The sequence below is a fragment of the Equus przewalskii genome, chromosome 2 (assembly GCF_037783145.1).
Source record: "Equus przewalskii isolate Varuska chromosome 2, EquPr2, whole genome shotgun sequence".
NCBI lineage: Eukaryota > Metazoa > Chordata > Mammalia > Perissodactyla > Equidae > Equus > Equus przewalskii.
Window position 1 is genome coordinate 17,585,177 of NC_091832.1, and position 18,073 is coordinate 17,603,249.

The window sequence follows — 18,073 nt, forward strand, 5'->3', positions numbered from 1 at the left end:
TAGAAAATGCCTTGAAAGAATGAAGAAGCTCCTCAGCGTGCATGGAGAGAGACTCTTCATGCTTTCCATGTTATAGCATTGACTGAAAAATGTGGGGTGCCATGAACTGTGGGTAACATGCTACTATTTGCATAGAAGCCCTGCAAAAGAATATATTTAAACATAGTTGTTTGTCTACGCATATATTATCTCTTAAAAGTCACATAAGAAATGACCAACAGTGGTTACTTCCAGGAAGGGAAAATGGTGGCTAAGGGATCAAAGACAATTTTTCAGCGTACATATACCCATTTGGATTTTGAACTAAATGAAAGCGCTACTTTTTTCAAAAAGTAAATTTAAATTTAAGAACATATGATGGGAGTTGCAACAGCGGCAATGATTAGGTGATTCGAGGTGAAACATTTCAGAGATAGGATGTAGCAAAAGAAGCAAAAAGTAAAAAAATTATTACAAAGTTTCTGTGAGACTCCAGAATTCCATGTGGTGTTTCACAATCAGAAGTAAACATTCCTCAAAACCATCAAATTTCTTCCATTCTAATTCTTTTTCTCATTAAACAGCTCTCAATTTTTTACGAACCTTGATACTGAGAAAGGAGTGTCCCGATAGCGGACACAAGTATTCAGGTCATCAGAAAGGTAGATCTTTTCATGGCAAATAAGATAGTGTCTACTCTAAACCAGTCTCTTAAGAGGCTGATTAGGAGTTATTCCAGGCACACTGATAAAATGTGGAACTGCAGAGCGAAAGGCTAAACCTTGGACCAGTACGACCCCACCAAGCATCTACCCCAAAATGGGACTTAGCCTCAGCGAGGTGGAGTCATTATTAACATATCTGGAATTTTCAGTATGTTTGTCCTATGTTTCATCACTACGTAACTCTGTCCAAAAATTTACCAAAAAGGTAAATGAGGAAACCACATCTTTGGGCCTAGAGCAATTCATAGCATTTTTTAAAAAGGCAGTACCATAGCTGCTTCCTTTCCCCCACAAGGATCACTCCAATGCCTGGGAGGTCCCGGAAACTGGTGAGTCTTGTGCTCAGGACAGTTAAAAACCCCAGGACCAACAAAACTTGTACTACGTAAAGAGAACACAAGTTTGTTCTCTAATCTGATGCAAATTACATATCTAAAGATAATATCATTTTTAAATAACTATAAGATTTTAAAAAGAAGAACAATTACCAAAGAGTTATTCTGGAACATTTGAAAACACCTGCTCACAGATCTGCAGTCCAGGACCACATCATCTGATTTAATATTAACGGATTAGCAATCACTCACCAGGTCCTGGACAATTAGCTCTCAATTTTCTAAGTAAGAAAGGACATGAGACCTACAGATAAATAAACTCAAATCTAAATCTCATTTTAGCCAACAGTTTTTAAACTCGTCCTCCCACTACATGTATTTTTAACCAAAGCTAACAGGTAATTTGATGCTAGTGTCTCTTCCTTCCGTGATCTAACAGTCGTCCACATGATCACGATAACAACCAAAATTAGGGAAAAGGAGGGGGAAAATGAGTGAGAGGGATTGAAAGAGCAGAAGAGGCTAGATAATTCACAAACTGGATCAAGTAATAAAGCTTACAAGCCAGCAGTCACTAGTTCTCATTAACAATTAACTAATGTTTCATTACCTGATCCCCAGTAATGCTATTGATAAACAGCAACAGACAATTTGAAGGGAGGAAGTGATGAATCAATCTCTCTCTTCCATATGCTATATTTTATTGGAATATGACGGTATGAGAAATGAGGAGGTGGAGGGGAGGTACTAGTCATCAAAAGGTTAGCTGACTCCTCAAACCTAGCAATGCTCCCTCCAGTGAGCTGCTTCACTGTGACTCAAGATCTGTCAACTGAGGACACAAGGGAATTTGAGAAAAGCCAAGAGATGCATTCCTAAATTTCAAACTGAATCTTCCAACAGATCTAGCACAAGGTCTAACAGGAGTCAACTATAAGAAATTAACCCGCCCAACACAAATTGATTCTGAAGTACTTTTTAAAATGAGTTGTTGCTAAATGTAAAAATTCAGGAAAGAAGTCCGGGGACCTGCTTTCCTAATGGCACATACCATTTATTTATTGGTAGAGGGCACTAAAATATACTACTAGAATTCCAAACCAATGTATCACTCCCCTGCTCTCCTTACATAACCTTATTTTTCTAAAATAAAAGGTAATTAAGTGAAAGCATCAATTAAGCATGTACTTCCTTTCTCAATATTGATAAATACAAATACATTTGAATCTTTGTCGTGTACTCTACCCAAGATGCTATATGGCGAACAACCCTGGCAAATCCACTGCATTAGGAACAAAAGTAAATGAATAATAGCTCCCAAAATATAACTACGTATCTCTTTCTCCCCAACCAAAGGGAAACAATTTTTTCCAACTCCTCCAATCATATTCCAAAGAATTCAGAAAAAAAACAAGGAAATAAAATATCTATAATAGCTTCTATCTATAAATTTGGAGGGCAAACATTTCACTAATAACCATGCTTTCCTATCATACTGATTTTTAACTGTATCAAATCATGAATCTTTGAGGGCACAGAAAACAAAGACTAAATGGCTCTGCCAATTTACAACGATCACATTTCATCTTTAGAAGGATAATCACCATGGAAGCAACACATTTGATGCAACCCTTGCTTCCTTCTCTCCACTGATTAATCGGATCCTGCGCTCCAGCCACAATCAGCTAGTTTCTGCCACCACACACACTAGGCCTCCAACGCACTCCACAAGCCAGGGCTAGGCTGTCTAGAAATCTGCACCGTGTCACTGCATAAGGCAGCTTCCCACTGCACACATCCAGGAAGAAGAAAGCCACCTAAGCTCTGTCAGATCTCCGCGAGGCTGTAAAATGACAGAAGGAGCTGCTAACCAAATAGCAGGCAGCCACCATCACCACCTTTAAAGTCATTTAAGCAGTTTTCTTCCCCGTCATCTCACTTCCCTCCTCCCCCTCTCTCCTTTCCCTCTCTCTCACGCGCGCGCGCGCGCGCGCGCGCACACACACACACACACACACACACACACACACACACACACACTGCAGTTCGTCCCCAGCTTTGCAAGTGGAAGGCTGAGAGCCCTGGGCTGCCTCTGGACTGACAGTCGGCCCAGAACTCATTCAGAGCCCTGAAATACACACATTCTCACCTGCACACACCAGCCACTTCCACCCGCCCCCGCCCCCCCCGAAAGACACTCACCCTTGCCCTCGCGACCTCTCCCCACACCAAGCCCGGCGCTGCAGGACACCCAGTAGGCTTATCAGCAAGAGCAGCACGCGTTACCATTTAGGATGCTCTGGGCCGCCTAAGCTCCAGAAACCCCCTCCCCACCCCGGCCCCCTCCCAGGCACAGCCCGGAGCCTGGACCCCTCGCCCTCTGGGAGGGATGCGCTACCTTTAGACTGGCAGTCCGCACAAAACTTGTTATCCTCCTCCAGCAGCAGGTTGGCCAGGACCGCCTGGTACCGATCCACGTCCTTCACCGACTTGCCCGTCATGGCCAGGGTGCCGGCGGGGGCAGAGGGCGACGCGCCCTCCTCGCCCCCAGAAGCCCCTGCCTCAGTCCGGAGGTGAGGACTCCCGGTCCCGCGCCCAGGGGCACCTCCTGAGCGGGGGAGAGCCCTCTCCCCCCGCCCGGCGCCCCTTCTCCCGGCAGCCGCGCCCGCCCCCCACTCCGCAGCCCCTCGGTGCGGCGCCCCCTGGCGGGCTCAGGGGAAGGCCCGCGTCCAGAGAAGGATGCGGGACCGGTGGCCCTCCACCCTGAGAGCCCCAGGAGCTCTCGAGCCTCCTGCGTGCCGGGCGCAGAGACGACCCCCGGGCCTGCCTGTCTGCGGGTCGTGCGTCCCGCGCCTCGGTTTCCCTGGCAGCTGCCGCCCGCTCGGCCACCACCTCGGCTGCCTACTTCCGGCAGCTCTTCCTCCCCACCGCCACCCGGCCCAGCCCGCGCATGCGCCCCGCCCCCGCCGCTTCGTCCCGGGCTCTCCGCCTCTCGGGAACCAATCCGGGCAGAAGTGGGGGGCGGAGCTTTGGGGGGGAGGAGGGAGGGTGGACACGCCCCCTGCTTGTCCTTGGAAAAGAATGAATGGAGCCTGGCAGAAAGAGAGTGGAGGGAGTGGAAGAAAGTGAAGGCAAACCACAATCAACCTTTGCTGAGCTCTTACTATGTGCGAGGCACTGTGCTGAGCGCTTTACATGACCTAGCCCAAGATAATCCTCAAAATGTCTCTGTGAGTTAAATATCGTCCTTATGTAACCTGAGGGTTGTGGATACTCCAAAGTCCTCCAGCTTATTCCTTCCCTCAACAACCAAATAGAAGGGCTCAACCCCTAACCCAGGATTAGAGAGACATCACAGCCACCTCAAATTTTCAGAAGATTCTGATCACCTCTCACTTGGAAGGCCTGCTTCCGCTGAATCTGGGTTCCCCTGTTCATGAGCTTTCCTCTTACGATTACTGACATCTTTGGACATTGTTCTGCCTGCTGCGTAGACATTTTGTTCTTTCATTCCCTAAATCCTCCCCAAACAGTGCACTTTTGTGCAGCAGACCTTTACTGAAGGTTATTTGGAGAGGTGAATAGAGAGCAGGGGTGATTGCTGGGAAACAGAATAGGCAACCACTTAAAAACCATTATTAAACATCATTGTCCAAAGCCACCTTTACTACAGAGAATTTCTCAAGGGCTGTCCTTTTCTTTAGGGAGCCACCTGGCGTCTGCAAAATGTTTTCATTCATTCATTCATTCACTCAGCAAGTTGTTACTGAGAAACTTCTAAGTATCGGGCACTGTACTGGGGGAGAGGAACAACATGATCCAATTAGTGCTTTTAAAAGATCCCTCTGGATGCCCTGGGAAGATTGGACCAGGGAAGCTGGCAAGACCAGATGCTCAGAGTAGTCTTATCTCTAGTGAAACCCTCTCCCTTATCTCTTACCTTCTCCCAAGACCAGGCTTCCCTTAAAACTCATCAGAGAAAAACTAAAATTTTCTGTTACTTTATTAATCAAAACAATTGAATTCTCTGTCTAGCCCTCTTCCCTTCTAGCCATGCCTAGTGCCTAGGAGACTTGATTTTCATAAACATACATGTTCATCATGGTATTTTTCCTAAACAAAATCTCAGTTCTTTCTGTAGAAGGAATTCTGCCTTCCTGCTAAGATAATTTTCTCAACCTGCAACCAGTTTATAATAATTTTTCTTACTTTAACTTAACTTTTCTTGCTTTAACACCTATTTTATAAATGAGCAAACTGAGACTTAGAACAATAAACTCTCTCATCTAATGAGGAGTAGAGCTGGGATTTTTTTTTTCTGCTTTTTCTCCCCAAATCCCCCCAATACACAGTTGTATATTTTAGTTATGAGTCCTTCTAGTTGTGGCATGTGGGCTGCTGCCTCAACCTGGCCTTGTGAGCGGTGCCATGTCCGTGCCCAGGATCCGAACCAGCGAAACCCTGGGCCGCGGAAGCAGAGCACACAAACTTAACCACTCGGCCATGGGGCCAGCCCCAGAGCTGGGGTTTTTTTTTTTTTTTTAAGATTTTATTTTATCCTTTTTCTCCCCAAAGCCCCCCGGTACATAGTTGTATATTCTTCGTTGTGGGTCCTTCTAGTTGTGGTTTGTGGGGCGCTGCCTCAGCGTGGTTTGATGAGCAATGCCATGTCCGCGCCCAGGATTCGAACCAACGAAACACTGGGCCGCCTGCAGCAGAGTGCACGAACTTAACCACTTGGCCACGGGGCCAGCCCCCAGAGCTGGGGTTTTTAACTTAGATCTTTATGATTCCAGAGCCTTAGTATTGTCAGAGTTTTTGCTTATGTTATCTTTTATAATCTCAGAAAGCCCCATAAAAATAGGTATTACCACAACCATTTTTCAAGAAATAATGGCACAGAGGCTCAAGTTGGTGAAACAGAGCCTCAAAATTACCCAGCTAATTGTGGTAATTGTGCCTTAGTTCAGGTCCTTTTCATCTTCATCTCTTCATTATGCAAATAGCCTTCCTGCCTTAGTCTAACCCTAGTTAAATTAATCCTTCACCGCACTCGTGAAGGAGAGCTTCATAAATGGCAAACCTCCATTGAATCCCACCCTCTTGCTAAAAGTCCTTTAGTAGCTCTCCATGATCTATGGCGGTGCTTCTTAAATTTTCTCATCTTGTACGAGATTGCATAGCCTGGTGGTTAAGCACACAGACTCTGGGAACAGAATGACTGGGTTTAAATCCTCAGCTTCGCTTTCTATCTGTGTGACTTTTATCAGGTTACTTGACCTCTCTGTGCCTTAGTTATTTCATCTACAAAATAGAAATGATAATGATACTGATAGTACCTATTTCATAGGATTGTTTGAAGCTTAGCTGAGATAATGCCTAAAATATATTTAAGCACAGCTCTTGGTACATAGTGAGTGATAGACCATTAATGCTCTTCACTAAATATTTCTGGCTTTCTGCCTTCTGGGACATGATAGGACTTTATTTCCTGGCCCTCTTCTGGTTGGAGGTGGCCAATGAGTTTGAGCAGAAAGGATACGTGTCATTTTATGCCTGAAGCATTTATTTGCTGCTTTGAGCGTCCTCTGATTCTCTTTCCCTCTGGCATGGCAACCATCAACGTTCAAGACAGTGGTTCTCTTGTCCAGTTTGGAAAACCATAACAGAACACCACAGACTGAGTGACTTATAAACAACAGAAATGTATTTCTCATGGTCTGGAGACTGGGAAGTCCAAGATCAAGGCGCCGACAGATTCTGTATCGGTGAGAGCCCACTTCCTGGTTCATAGCTGGCGACTTCTTGTCGGCTACAGCAAACTTCTCTTCCAACAACAAACATTTTTTGGAAGTCTTGAGTTTTGCCTTGACAGTTCTTACAAAAATGTCCCTTCTATTCCATAATGTGACTCCGTTATCTTATCATAAAGCTGTTTTGCATTAATTGCCACCAGAAAGAAAAGTTTCCCATCTGACTCAGTGGCTAGTGGACACAGTTTGGTGGCACCATATCTATGGATTTCAGAAAATTGAGATGAATGGAAGAGACCTGACACCACATTATCACACTCAACTTTTGGATGATTCCTCTTCTTCATCTTCCTGCCAGAGTATTTTGGAACCCCAACTCACATAAATAAGAGGACAAAATAGAAACTGGTTTAAAAACTATTATTTTAGAGTAACCATGGTGATAAAATGCCCGGAATACTACCAAAAGGGTGGTATGGCGAATATTTTTGGACTATTGCTATTGAAAAATTTCATTAGTGTGTCTTCTTGCTAAGAGATCAAATCTCTTGAGTGATATACTGAAACAAAATAGTTTCTAATCCACTGGTCAGCCACTTTCCCTATTCAGGGTAATACTCTTAAAATGACTTTCATTAAGAAAGCAGATAATTATGCTCCCCATTTGACTGCTAGCTCTGTACTGTTTGTCACACATATATGAACGAGGGTTCTCAAATGAACTCATAGTCCACTCAATAACTGCGTTCAGCCAACTCTCAAGCTTCTTCCTCGGTGCAGAGAATCTGTGACTGTTTAGAAGCCTCCACTGCCTCGCAGTAGACTAAGCGTTCAGCCTTGTATCTGCTTCAGAAGCCAATTCTTTGAGCCCCACAGTTGAGTTACATGCCCCTCCTCTCTTACTCCGGCTCCCATTTGTCCATTTTCACAACCTGATATTCTTCAAAGAACCTACATTTTCCATTGCTGATGGAGCCCACTGTGAGAAAGCCTGTGTCTATATCAATGGCACTATTTTTTGATGCTCAAAGCACCAGGATTCCTTGGTCAGTAGTCATCCTTTGCAAAGACAGAGAGAATGACGTCTCCCCAACTCTGTGTCACACCTTATTGTCTAGTCCCCAAATTACTTGTGTGCAGTCTCACAAGGTCTTTCTTAAAGACAGTTTGGCTGGCTTTGAACCTCTCCCTCTAACCTAGGGGCTCAGGCCCACTGCCAGGGACCCAAGGGGTCTGATGGGAACAGACTTCATGCCATACAACCCATCATTTGCCTTGAGACAACAGGTGACCCTACCTCTACCAAATGTCTCCCTCTTCCCTCTTCTTCCCTAGTGTCACAACAAAACCTTCCACGAATATCAACCGGTACAAATTCCGGGAGGAAGCAGAGTTGTCTCTACCAGCAATGTCTGAATCCCAGCCCATTGCGATTTTGCAATGTCGTCCATAGGTGCATAATAATGACCAGACATCATATGTGCATTGAAACTATGTAATAATGCAGGAGATGGATGCTTACATCCATAGTTCTTACATTTTCAGGGCCTAGGAGGGACTGAGCAAGTACACCTGGCCTGGGCCTACTCTGGAGACCCTGTCATATAACGATAGAAACTAATCCCTTACCCAATAGTGGAACACTGGAGGAAAAGACAAGATCCTGAATTTCCAGAAAGGAAAAAACAAGTCACATAAAAAGGATCAGGAATCAGAATGGCAGAGTTCCCAACTCTGGAAGCCAGGAGACAATGGAACATTGCTTCCAAAATTCTGAGTAAAAAGAGCTGCCAGCCCAGAATTCTATACCAGCCAAATGATTACTCTAGAGGCAGTGTTGAATAAAGACAGTTTCAGATATGCTAGATTTCAAAATTTTACCTCATGTGTTGGCTGCGTTCCATTGCCCCTCCATAGCCACTCTCCACCCTTCACCCTGCTCTGTGCCCCGAGACACAACCTCTGTGCAAGGGCATCACCCCAGTTCCCCATACACTGGCTGCTGGTTGGATTCAGCCAATGAGAGGCACGAGCAGGAAATCAGAGTGGAGGGGCAGAGAGAAGCTGAGTTATTTATTTTCTCTGCTCTCTTCCTGCTGGCAGAACCACCACATCCCTGAGTGACAGGCAGAGTGCCTATGAGGCACTCCCCCTGCTACAGCTGTGGCTCTTACCACGTTCTGGGAAATACCCTCTCCTCTTGCCTGTTCAGGCTTTGGGGGTAACAGCTTTCTGCTGTTGCTGGTCCCAAGGTACATCATGTCCCTTGTTGGCTTTTTTTTAACCCTGTTCATACTTTGTAAAATGGTCCTTTCTTCAATTATCTCTTTCGCATTGGCCATGTGCTTCCTGTTGAAACCCTAACCGATTCACCTTCTGTACATACTTTGTCAAAAATGACAGAGCAAATCAAGAAAAAGGGAGACAGCAAATCCAGAAAACAGAGCATTCAATGCCGGAAAAGGATGAAGGTTATTCCCAGTGCGATGGGGAAGGGACATTCCAGGGTGACAGTTATGCAACCGAACGCCTACTCCAGATCGGAGCGATGGGACAGAACTTTAGAACGGACAGTGCCAAGAAGAATGAAATTTATGGATGTGTTGGAACGAAGAGGAAATTCTTTCCTGGAAGAGGATTAGGGGATGAATTAATCATAGATTCATAGAAAATTAAGCAAATAAGAAAAAATGGAGCAATTATTGACTCCAGGGGAAAAGCAGTTTAACCAGAAAAAAATATAATCAATGAATACAAGGCCCAGCTGTCAATAATATTTAGTTATAATATTATAGACATTGAGTGTTAATTTAACAAAATATTGTTAATTAACTATAGTGGAAAAATGTGGGAGAGGAGATGCATATAGAAAAAGAAATCGAAATGCTCCTTTTCCAAAGTGGGACGTGAATAAACAAAGCTGAAGAGGTATATAACGGTAGTATAAGCATGTCATTTAGGTAAATTTGGAAATTGCAGAAGAAACAACTACAAGAGTTGAAAATGATTGTGTCAGAAGAGTAGGTATGGGGGAGGGTAGAGGTGGAATAGGGCATTACCACTTGTCATTATAAGCCGTGTATAACCAGACTTTTTAAACTATGTATATGTTTTACTTTGATAAAAAAATTTTTAATTAACCTAATATTTGAAATCCCCACAATCTTACTATGATCAACACCCACAGACGCTAAGAGACGTTTCAAAACATTTCCATTGAGGCAGTTTTTACTCCAAGCTGAGTTAGCCTTGGTTATGCATCCCTCTGGATCTTTCTCTCTTTCTGCCCTCCCCACAGCATCCAGCTCTCTGTAATTACAGAATGCTTTTGAATGTGAGTCATAAGGAACCCAACTAATCGTAGCTTAAACAAACAGCGGTTTATTTACTTACAGAACAAGAAACCCAGAGGCAGGGCAGTTATTTACATTGATTCAGCTACCTGACAAGGCCATCAGCACCCAGACTCTATCATCCTGCTTTGCCATCATCACCCTATTGAATTTTCATCTTCATGTTCAGTGGTCCTCAAGGGGAGTTCTCAGCCCAGAAGCATCAGCATCACCCGGAAGCTTATTAGCAATGCAAATTCCCAAGCCTACTCCAGACCTGGGAGTCAGAAACTCTGGGGATAGGGACCAGCAGTCTGTTTTAAGAAGCCCTCTGGGTGATTCTGATGCATATTCAAGTTTGAGAACCAACTGTTCATGCTAATCCCCTTATAGCCACAAAATGGTTGCCACAGCTCCAAACATCACATCATCTTTGAAGGCAGAAAGAGGGCAAAGACGTGTCCTCGGTCTGGCTGTTCCTTTTATCAGGAAAGCAAAAGTTTTCCCAGAAGCTCCCAGCAGACCTTCCCTTAAGACTCCCTAGCGAGGCAGCATGGCTCAACCTCTAACCGCAAAGATGGCCAGGAAAGCATGGATTTGGTTTTCTAGTGCCTACAATGGGAGGCAGCAGTAGGGAAGGGGGCTGGGAATGTCTGTGGACAGCCAGCAGACAATGTCTGCCACGGGGTCCACAGTGGTCAGGGCCACAGATAACACCATTCCTGATTCCATCCTGGGAAAGCAGCAGAAGATCTTGACACTCATCTGCACAAGCAGCCTTAGAACTTTCGAAATCTTCAGATGGGAGAATCGGCAAGACATGGAAATCACGTTCTTATTGATACTATCTGCCTCTCATGGAATGGTGGTTCTGATCATAATTCATTATACTACAGGGATCTCTTTCCATCAGAAATGGGCAGAGGAAGGAAGAGGGGAGAAGAGAAGACAGGATATTCCTGTCCTGCCACACTGGCTTAGGGAAACACTGCTTTTACCTTTTGACGTGGAGATTTGACATGATGGCTGCTTTGATACCATTGACCAAACAGCCCATCAAAATGCCCTGTTTTGGTGCACACCACACAAAAAAAGAAGTGCTTAACTCTGCCTTAATAGAGTGAGTCAGTTTCCAGGCAATCAAGGAGGAGGACATTCCAGGCAAGGAGGTTAGTATACAAGAAAGTGCGGAAATGAGAAAGCAGAACTGAGAATTTTTGGAGAGGGTTCATGTGGCAAGCATTAGGAGAAGCTGGAGAAGGCACCAAGGGCCAGATCACAAAGGGTCTTGTGTGCTGTGCTGAGAAGGCCAAACTTCACACTGTTCCTGATATCATTACTATTTGGAGAGCATCTTAACCTGGGTCCACAGATGGATTTTAGCACCTTGTCTGCCCTCTGGCATTATATGACAAATTTCATGGGTTTGTGGGTTACATGTTTTTCCAAGGAGTGCGCCCTAGATTTGCAAAGATGCGTGTGACCCAAACAAGTTTAAGAATTACTTCTTTGAGGAGTCAAGGAATTAGTCATTCAATGTTTAATTCATGATCAGAATAAATTCATACTCCAACCAGATTCTAGTCCAGGTTAACTAGAAAAGGACAGAACTCAGACTAGAACCAGGGTTCCCTTTTCCTGTCCAGAGCCCTTTCCTGTGCAATCTCTGCAGTGGACAATCTCCAGTAAGAGCCAGGGGAGAGACGGGTATTCATCCAGTGTGTGAGAAACACTTGCCAGGTCACAGAGCTCCTCCTTTCTCCAGAAACCCTCCAGTCTTGCTCTTCATCACCACTCCCAAATTACAAGGATGGAGGGGATGAGATATCTGTGGAGAGAGAGCCACCAGCTCTCCATCAAAGCTGGGGCACTCCAGGCTGGCCGCCCCAGGAAGGCACCAGAAAATGGAACAGGAGTAGATTTTTCCAAGGAGAGCGGGCAAGTACAAGAGAACATCTTGTCCAAGACTTGTCCCTCTGATTCCTGGTAAAGACTAGGATCGTTTGAATCTGCTCTCAACCTTGAGTCTTCAGAAGTCTCAATTCCGGAAGCTTGCAGTCATTATTTGTAATGAGTGAGCAAGCAGCATGGGGCAGAATATCATCACTTATTTTTCTTAATCCAAAGGAAAACGACTTTATAAAAATCCCAGTGAACGGCAGAATAAAGAAATATTTGTTTTAGAAGAAGATATGGAAATATTCCTCACATGACTGAACCTGTTCATCAATGGTATTATTTTGGTTCTTTCCAATTAGTTTTTAAGAGATCTTTTAGGTTCTTAGTCCTTTAGGTACCACATACCTGAAATATTCACCCAGGTAGACTCAAGAGACCTCCGAGTAACTTGGTTAGTGCCCTCAACGAAGGCAGGAACTTCCCTTGATCCAGCTCGTTGGAGCCCTACTTCCCCAAGTATATTACACAATAGTGCCTGGACAGGAAGTGGCCCAGATTTGCAAGTTGCCACACAAATTCAGTTTTGTACCCACAATACAGTCTTCCTCTTGGTTTTGTCTCTTAGCAGGAAACAGATGTGTCACCCATTCGTCCCAGCCGACTCTCCTCTGTTCTTGAAGTCCTCGCGGATTCCTGGACCTCTTCTGGTCATGCTTGTATGGTGTCACGTAGTAGGGACCGCAGGTTTGCACACTGCCCTCTGTGCCCTTTGCTGATCCCCAGCATGGTGTGATGGGTCTGATCTGATTCCTACATATCGGGTATTTGTGTTCTGTTTGGGTCGCCTGTGGAAGGTCATGGCCGGGGAACCAGTGACTTCTCTGCTGGCTCACCTGGCCTGCTCTCTGGTGCTGGTGATGCATAGCTGTTGGCTTCATCACGTGGCCCATTCAGTGAATTCAGAGCAGGCAGCTGGGCAGCCCCTCCATGGCTTCTCGAGACTGGGATCCCACGGCCGCACACCTGCTGCTCCTCACTGGTGGGGGTTCCCCCTCACAGCCTCTGAGCGGGCTGGAGAGTACCGTCCTTGACTGTGTGGTAAGGTTGCAGATAATCCTTGCCTTCTCTCTGACTCTCCAGCCCTCTGCCGTTTCCAACAACTGCCTGTGAGATACCAGACTGGACAAATTGCTCCTGTCAGTGACCTTAGAAAGGATGGACTACTGCTGCTTGGAATGCAGAGAAAAGAACACCATACAAGTTGTCACGAGGATTAGAAAGAGCTTTCCACTTACTCTCTGCGTGACCTCAGAGGAGATACTTAACCTCTATGTGCCTCAGTGTCCACCTCTGGAATATGGGCCTAAAAGGGTGGTTATGGAAATGGGAAATAATATGGAAGAAGTACCTGGGATGGTGTAGATGTTTAACAAGTGGTACCTGTCTTTATTATTAACTACAAACAGCAGGCCTATTTTTGACCCTCACTTTATCACCAAAGTCACAAAACTTTATGCGTTAAATGACATAGAAACAACATCAATCACAAAAGGCAAAAATGGTAACCTAAGAAAAATGTACAGAAATGCACTTGTGGGAGAATTTCATAAATTAAATGTCCCAATAGAAAAACAGGGTAGATGATATGAGCAGGCACTTTGACTAAAGAACAAAAAAATGATCAACAAACATAAGAAAAAATTTTGCTCTCACTAGAAATAAATCCAATTAATAGAATAACAAAATTGGTTTCACCTATCATGTTGGGAAAGATTTTAAAATTATGATACCCTCCTTTGGGCTGGGAGGTAGAAAACCACTAATCTTGCATACTGCTGGGGGGAGGGGTATGTAAGCTCTTAACCCAATTCTGGAGAACAATTCAGAAATATCTATTAAATGTCTTAGAATATTGCATATTCTGTCATGATGATTCCACTTTCAGGAATTTGTCCTAAAGCAGTAATTATAGTTGAATACAAGGATATTCTTTAAGCACTATTTATAATACTGAAAAACTGAAAACACTCCAAAATCAATTTTAAAAAGGTGATTATCTAGAGGTTATCACCACAGAAAATTCTTTCTTTTTTTTTAGATTTTTTTAAATTTTTTTTTCCTTTTTCTCCCCAAAGCCCCCCAGTACATATTTGTATATTCTTAGTTGTGGGTCCTTCTAGTTGTGGCATGTGGGATGCTGCCTCAGCGTGGTTTGATGAGCAGTGCCATGTCTGCGCCCAGGATTCGAACCAACGGAACACTGGGCCGCCTGCAGTGGAGCGCAGGAACTTAACCACTCAGCCACGGGGCCAGCCCCATCCACAGAAATTTCTAAATACAAAAACCAGAGAAGAATTCACATGCACAAAAATTTAAATCTATATCTTAAAAAAAATCATAAATTATATTTAAAAGCAAGCAACAAGCTGGAAAAATATGTACCACAAAATTGACAAAATGTTAATATCCTAACACTACGCTACAAATATAGTGTATACTACAAATCAATAAAAACACCCTCCAGTAGAAAAATGGACAAAGAGTTATCTGACAATTCACAGAAAAAGTATAAATGGTTAATAAACGTAAGAAAACTATTTAGCCTTATTAAAAGAAATGCATATTTAAATGAGATTTTTAAAAACTTAGGTCAGCAAAAGAAATTTCATTATAACATGAAGTGTTGTTGAGGATATAGGGAACTATGCATTTTCATTTACTGTTGTTGGAAATTTAAATTAGTTCAGATTTCTTTTTTGAAAACCAACAGCAGTATATTAAATACTTGCCCCCCAAAAGCAGACTTTGAGCTCCCATTCTAGCACTATACAAAGGAAACAATCCAAGAAATCCACGAAGAATTATATATAGTAACTTGCTTCACAGCATTATTCATACTTTTGCAAACATAGAAACTGGTTAAGTAGTGTATTTACGGAGGGGCGCAGGGTGGGGGCAGGGAGACCAACCGCGTTGATCTCATCTTCTAGATCCTCAATGCATATTCTGGTGGATGCCATACATATAACAGATATAAAAATGATTGAAAAAGTATGACATACGACAGAAACACCAAGTTTGAAGGCTATTTTTCTAACGTAATATATAAAAACAACTCTGACGTCAGACTTTCCGCCCCATCCCCTCCAGCCAGAGGCAGTTTTAGTTCTTCTAAGAGTCAAGATTTTCCTCTCCTCTGGGCCTACATTTGCCGTTCCCCATACCTGGAAGACCACGCCTTACTCCACATGCTCATTCCTACTTTATCCCTCCCCTTCACTTGGCTAGCTCCTACATGGATCCAGATCCCAAATCATAAGAAAAAACCCTGGAAAATAAAGACTTGTTATATTATACACACACACACACACACACAGACACACACACAACTCCTCTCAAGAACACTGTGTCTAACTATTCGGTGGGGATGGAGAGTTTGAACCACCAAGGGCTTGCTCAAGAAACCACTGATGGTAACACAACTAACTTCTAAAGAGGATGCGTGAGTCTAGTCAATAGCAGAGCTTTTGTTTTGCAAGTTCAGGGCCAGAGCTGAATCCTAAGCATAGGATAATGGAAGGGAAGGAGAATGTTTCCCCCAACAAGACTCCCTCTCCAACCTTCTCTTATATAGTACTCATCCTCTCTGCCAAATAAATAAAGACTATCAGCTTAAGTGGACACCAAATTAATGGCCTGCCCAAAAGACTCAAGGGAACATCTGGCATGTTTCTGCTCATCTACAGGTTGCAGCCTAAACACCACTTTCATTGTAGCCTCAGTACTGGGGCCGGCCCCGTGGCCGAGCGGTTAAAGTTCGCGCGCTCTGCTGCAGGCGGCCCAGTGTTTCGTTGGTTCGGATCCTGGGTGTAGACACGGCACCGCTCATCAAACCACGCTGAGGCAGCGTCCCACATGCCACAACTAGAAGGACCCACAACAAAGAATATACAACGATGTACTGGGGGGTTTGGGGAGAAAATAATTAATTAATTAATTAATTTTAAAAAAACGTAGCCTCAGTACTGAGCACTCAAAAACATTTTATAGAATGAATCAAGAAAGGCATGCAGAAGAATGGTGACATGACTGGTTCTTTCAGAGACGTTTAATAAGAAACTCGGAACCTAAAAAAGAAGACTGAAATAGGCCCAGGTGAACCCGGGCCTTTCTGTTCTCACCCAGCTGCTTCCTGCCATGGCGGGCCAGCACGACCTAGTAGAAATAGTACGGAACTGGAATTCAAGATTGCTGATTTCTAAACCTACTTCTGCCACTTATGGAGCAGCTCTGGGTAACTCACGGGAACCCTAGGGGTGTTGGAAGCATTAGGTCTGTAAAACACTTGGTATGATTCTGATGAAAACATTTATATTCATAAACACAGAGTGAAAATGTCAACTAGATCAAAATGATGTCATCAAGATGTTTTGCACGACCTCCCTAATAACAAAAGGAAAAGAAATTACTTGGCTGTTACCAGGTTTTTCTTATCACGATAGCAAACACATGAAAGATAGATAAGATCTGGTGCTGGCCAGGGTGTAGAAAAGTGGCCAGGCTCATACACTGTGGTGGGAGTATAAATTGGTTGCAAACTTTTTGGAAAGTGGTTTGATACATTTTTGGAGTGGGGTTGAAATGCACATACTACAGGACCAAGTGACTCCTCTTCTGGGGGTGAATCCTACAGAATGAATAGCAGAAGCACGTAAAGATGCATATTCAGTGATGTTCACTCTAGCATTGTTGTGTAACCCTAACACACCCCAGGACTCCAAGCAGCCCAGTCTCTATGTGGAGTCACATTCGAAGATGCTCAGCAATCAAAATTAAGAGCCAGTAGAAAGGACCGCCAATCTTGCATCTCTCAACAGGCATTGAAGGGAAGCTGCAGCATTTCATAAGCTGCAGGAGCACTTCTCTTACTCTCCAGGCTTCTGAAGTCCCGGTCAAACCTCCAAACTCAAGCTTCCAACCTCCTGTTCCCCTCCCTGTTTCCTTCTGCCCCTTCTGTCAGATCTCTCTACCTGTTCCTGACTCAGAATCGCAAAGCCTGGGAAAGGACAGAACTTTGCGTAGAAGGCAAGATAGCAGCAGGGTGAGGAAAGAAGCTGAGCAAAAAGAAACTTGAGAGGTTGGCCCTGTGGCCTAGTGGTTCAGTTTGGCACACTCTGCTTTGGCGGCCTGGGTTTGCATGTTCAGATCTTGGGCAGGGACCTACACCACTCGTCAGTCATGCTGTGGTGGCAACCCACTTATAAAGTAGAGAAAGATCGGCACAGGTGTTAGCTCAGAACTAATCTTCCTCAAGCAAAAAAAAAAGGAAGATTGGCGACAGATGTTAGCTCAGAGCAAATCTTCCTCAGCAAAAAGAAAGAAAGAAAGAAGGAAAAGAAACTTGAATTTGGTTGGGGAAGGATTGCTGCTAAGGTTCAGATTGGAGAACACCTACTGATAACTGTGAAAAATTGGAAGCAATATCAATGTCTTTCATTAGTGGGCTATGGTTTTAACATTATGTTGTTATACACAATAGATGCAAGGATTAAAAAAGAAGAAAGGAAGCCTTTATGTCCTGATCAGGAGAGAAATCCATGATATGTTGATATGTTGAAGAAACATAAATTGTGCTTTGTGTGGGGGCTGGCCCCGTGGCCGAGTGATTAAGTTCGCTCGCTCTGCTGCAGGTGGCCCAGTGTTTCGTCAGTTCGAATCCTAGGCGCGGACATGGCACTGCTCATCAAACCACGCTGAGGCAGCATCCCACATGCCACAACTAGAAGGACCCACAACTAAGAATATACAACTATGTACCAGGGGGCTTCGGGGAGAAAAAGGAAAGAAATTTTTAAACTCTTAAAATAAATAAATAAATAAATAAACTGTGTTTTGTGTGTGTGTGTGTGGAAAGAAAGATTGAGAGAGAAAGAAAGCAGTTTTAAGAGGTGGGAGTCTGGATGCTATTTACTATTTTGTTTTTTGCAAACAACAATAAAAAATAAAAGCAAATAAATGTTAACCTTTTGAGTTGAGTTAACCACTGATGG

General features: G+C 43.9%; 1 protein-coding gene across 5 annotated transcripts in view; it reads right to left on the minus strand.

The window, feature by feature from the left end:
• The window catches only part of SMAP2 (small ArfGAP2), a 79,862-nt gene that overhangs the window by 41,179 nt on the left and 20,610 nt on the right, over window positions 1-18,073 (minus strand). The window contains exon 1 of one of the 5 annotated variants that reach the window (XM_008524172.2): window positions 3,438-3,989. The exons of the other annotated variants lie outside the window; for them this stretch is intronic. Within the exon in view, the coding sequence (XP_008522394.1) occupies window positions 3,438-3,540 (103 nt within the window). The 5' untranslated portion in view covers window positions 3,541-3,989. Of the gene's footprint in view, window positions 1-3,437; window positions 3,990-18,073 lie in introns of those variants that run through there. 5 annotated transcript variants of the gene reach the window in all.